Genomic DNA, 3,796 nt, shown 5'->3' on the forward strand with positions numbered 1-3,796 from the left:
GACGCCGCCGCCGCGGCCCGCTGCGATGCCCGCCCCGACACCCCTGGTCGGCGAGCGCCCCGGCCACCGGGCGCGAACGCACGCCGTCGCCCCGCTTTGAGCGAGCCCCCAAGCTCCTCAGCATGAGCCACAAACTCGCCGACCGACGGCAGTGCTCCGTCACAACGCCTAGCGCCGCCCTCGCCGTCCTCCGCCTCCGAATCCTCACCTTCGCTTACCTCGGCCAGAGCCCAGAAATGGCTCCCGCCCCAGCTCAGGGACGCGCGCGCCGGCCGCCCCGACACCCTCAACTACGACCAGGCCTCCGCCTCGTCAGGGCCAGCGGCTCCCCCCGCTGCGCCAGCCCCATCGCCGCTCGAATCACCTGTCTATACCAGAGCCGTTGGAGCCAGCCCCATGTCTCGCCTTGGGTGGGCTTATTGGGGGCATGGCTGGAGATGCTCTAACACCACATGAACACAAGACGAGTAGATATACAAGAGAACATCCCCATTTTGGAAAGAGGGTCAAGGAGCACCAGTTCAGCGAGTCTGGGGACCAACCAAACGCGAGGAGGCAGCACGACTGATCCCAATTATTCCCATCCACTCACAAAAGCCTTGGAGGAGACAAGATATTTTCGAAGAGAGCACACCTACATCATATAGCATCGTAGTACTTTAATTGATCAATCCCGTAAAGGGCAGGAGGAGAGTGCCCGGCCGCTTTCGCCCGCCCATACTTTGTTGCTACAGGCGTCCATATCTGTCGCGTTATCATTTGATACTGTCCACTCGGGTTGCTTTGATTGGCCGAGGATTAATATATACGATGGATTAGCTAATTAATCCGCCAAACGTACGTGCACCGGTGACACGTAAGGGAGCATCTTGCCAGGTCCAAACGCCGCGCGCCTTTCACCCCTTTCCGGTGGGGTTTCGCCGGCCGGTGGCACGCTCGCACGGACTAAATCGGGTCCATGAATGAGCCCCGACCTTTACATTTTTCTAGTACAAGCTAGCGTTTGTACTACCTTCTCAGTCAGTGTACAGTCGATCGAGGCGAGCGATCACATTACCAGCACAGTGCGAGAGGAGCAAGTGGACGGACAACCATTAAGCTGCTAGCCCCTACTCCGCGGCCAGATCCAGAGGAGCAAGCTTGAGAGAGACCACACCGGATGATCGAGGCAGTTCCTTTTCAAAAAACATGATCGAGGCAGTTGGGTTTTGATGCGATCGGGACGGCGCGTCTCCTGCTCATTGTCCGCACTGTTGGAGCACGCTCCGGTCCAAAAGGCGGCACGGTTTTAATCACATATATCACCGGAAATCTCACGCGATGGCGACGCCAGGAAGGCTGGGGATCGATCGACATGCTGCTAGTCTGTGTGAAGGATCGACACTTGTCCCGTTCTCCGAGCGTCAGAGACGCCTATATATATAGATTAACCCGGAACAGGTAAGCTCATCACATGGGTTATTAGTTTAGCCATGTCCTCCTGTCACGCACGCTGCCCATAACTAGTAACCCTAGCCTAATTGGGCGGCGCCCGGCCCCTCTCTGCAAGCAACCACACCTGCCTGCCTGCCTGCCTTTTGAGGGATTTTGACGTCCGCGAGTGAGTTGGAGTAGAGGGAGCGAACTCAAGTGCCAGAGGCAAGTACGCAGGAGGTACATAGATAGGAATAGGATGGACGGCCTCCACACGGAGCTGGCGCTGGGGCTGATCGGGTGCGGCCATGGCGACCTCCAGACGGCGCCGTTCGTGGCCAAGACGTACCAGATGGTGTGCGACCCTAGGACGGACGCGCTCGTCAGGTGGGGGAAGGGCAACAACAGCTTCCTCGTCACCGACGTCGCCGGCTTCTCGCAGCTCCTCCTCCCCTGCTTCTTCAAGCACGGCAACTTCTCCAGCTTCGTCCGCCAGCTCAACACATATGTGAGTATTCCTATCCTACCTAGTGAGGCTTCCAGTGCCGCCGTCTTTCGTCTTCTGGTGTCCTAGTAAGGAGTACTTGCTTGTACGAAGGGTACTCTAAGCTTGCACGTGCACTGTACACTTGCTTGAAGAAATGTCTGCTTGATTTGCTTATTAGATGGAATCCTTGTGCAGGGCTTCCGGAAGGTGCACCCGGACCGATGGGAGTTCGCGCACGAGTCGTTCCTCCGCGGGCAGACGCACCTGCTGCCGCGCATCGTGCGCCGCAAGAAGCGCGGCGAGGCCGGTGTTGGCGCCTCCTGCTCGTCTGTTGTCGGCGGTGGTGAGCAGCATCAGCACGTGGTGGCCAACATGGGAGACGAAGTGGAGGAGGAAGAGGATGAGGAGGGAAGGGAGGCGCTGCTCGAGGAGGTTCAGAGGCTGCGGCAGGAGCAGACGGCCATCGGGGAGCAGCTGGCGAAGATGAGCCGGCGACTGCAGGCGACAGAGCGGCGGCCTGACCGGCTCATGTCCTTCCTCTCCAAGCTCGCCGAGGATCCCAACGCCACCTCCCTCCACCTTCTAGAACAAGCAGTCGAGAAGAAGCGCCAGCGCATGCAGTGCCCTTCCCGTGATTTTACTTCCTTTCCCATCGCACTTCCTCTTCAGCCCGCACCTTCACCGCCGCCGCCACCGCTATTGGCGCTCGGCGACGCGGCCATGGGCGGGGTCAGAGTCTGGCAATGGGCGGAGCCGATGCCACTGACGGTGCGGCCCTCCGCGAGCTCCGGGGTGCAGCAGGTGCCGGAGTTCGAGGGCGGCCGGAGCGGCAGCGGCATGGGCATAACTGACGGTGGGACCGCGGTGGAGACCCCCTTCCCGTTCTGCCTACTGGGCCAGTGTTTCTTCTAAACACGGCGCGCGCATCGTGCAGGCACATGCGCTACCTTCTTCTACTTACTAATTTAGCAATTAGCAATCATTTGTACACACCTACAAAAAACAATGTTATATTAGCTCTGCTATACTCATTCAGTACGTGCTCTGATTATTCGGTCAGTCGCGGCGCGGCCGTTAGATTAGGCCAGCCCATGCTCTTGGATCTTAGAGCATCTAGGTTCCCAATATATTCGTGGGCGCGCCCGGGCACACCTGCGGACACTGATCGGGCACTCTCTATATCCGTGTCTTCACACCCGCGTATCTCATATTTTCTTTCCTATATTCATACTAAACCATACAACGTTGATAAAAACTATGTACATCATGAGCGGACATACAAATGCACAATCGGTTCATCAAAAGATCACATCCGAAGCATCAGAAGATAGCCAAAGTTCACATAATACACATAATACGGCGGACAAGTTCAAACTACATCTAAAAACTTGAAATTAAGACGGATCTTCACCACTTCCTCGCCAGCCCTTTGCCCTTCCGGTCGCCGGCGCAGCTGTAGGAGTCCGCGGCAGGAGGTGGGTCCACGTCGGAGCTGCGGGACCCGTCGGAGGAGGAGGAATCGGAGATGACGATGTAGCCTTGCAAGCACCGGACGACGCGCTCTTGCTTGCGCTTGAGCTTGGCCACCCTCGCCGCCTCCCACGGTGCCTCCGCCGTCTCCCGCTCGGATTGCTCAATGTCGAGCTGGAGATGCTTGGCGTTGAGCCTCCAGAGCCGTCGAGCCTTCGTCTCCGCCTCAGTCAGTGACCGCGGCACGCCCACTCGAAGAGACGGTCCTCCTCGTCGGGCAGCCGACGGCGGCGGGCGGACTGCGTAGACCCATCTGACCCGCCCGCCATCTCCCTTGCCCTCTGCCTCTCGCGGCGGGCGGCACGTGCCTCCGTCTCTGGAGTCCGCATCCGCGGCGTCGGCAGAGCGGGCACTAGAACCCAGCGC

The 3,796-nt window shown here is 58.9% G+C and overlaps 1 protein-coding gene across 1 annotated transcript; it reads left to right on the forward strand.

Moving 5' to 3' along the window:
- Nucleotides 1–1,506: 1,506 nt before the first annotated feature.
- On the forward strand, nucleotides 1,507–2,927 carry LOC123074545 (heat stress transcription factor C-1a). The gene is made up of 2 exons (XM_044497350.1): nucleotides 1,507–1,921; nucleotides 2,096–2,927. Exons 1-2 carry the CDS (start codon nucleotides 1,673–1,675, stop codon nucleotides 2,810–2,812), a joined length of 966 nt encoding a protein of 321 aa, XP_044353285.1. The 5' UTR covers nucleotides 1,507–1,672; the 3' UTR covers nucleotides 2,813–2,927.
- Nucleotides 2,928–3,796: the final 869 nt, after the last annotated feature.

Source organism: Triticum aestivum, chromosome 3D (genome assembly GCF_018294505.1).
Source record: "Triticum aestivum cultivar Chinese Spring chromosome 3D, IWGSC CS RefSeq v2.1, whole genome shotgun sequence".
Lineage (NCBI taxonomy): Eukaryota > Viridiplantae > Streptophyta > Magnoliopsida > Poales > Poaceae > Triticum > Triticum aestivum.

Excerpts from the sequence above, each read along its gene's own strand:
- LOC123074545 (XM_044497350.1), top strand. The coding sequence starts at position 1,673 with ATGGACGGCCTCCACACGGAGCTGGCGCTGGGGCTGATCGGGTGCGGC. Across the intron at positions 1,922-2,095 it reads TCCGCCAGCTCAACACATAT|GGCTTCCGGAAGGTGCACCC; the intron begins GTGAGTATTCCT and ends ATCCTTGTGCAG.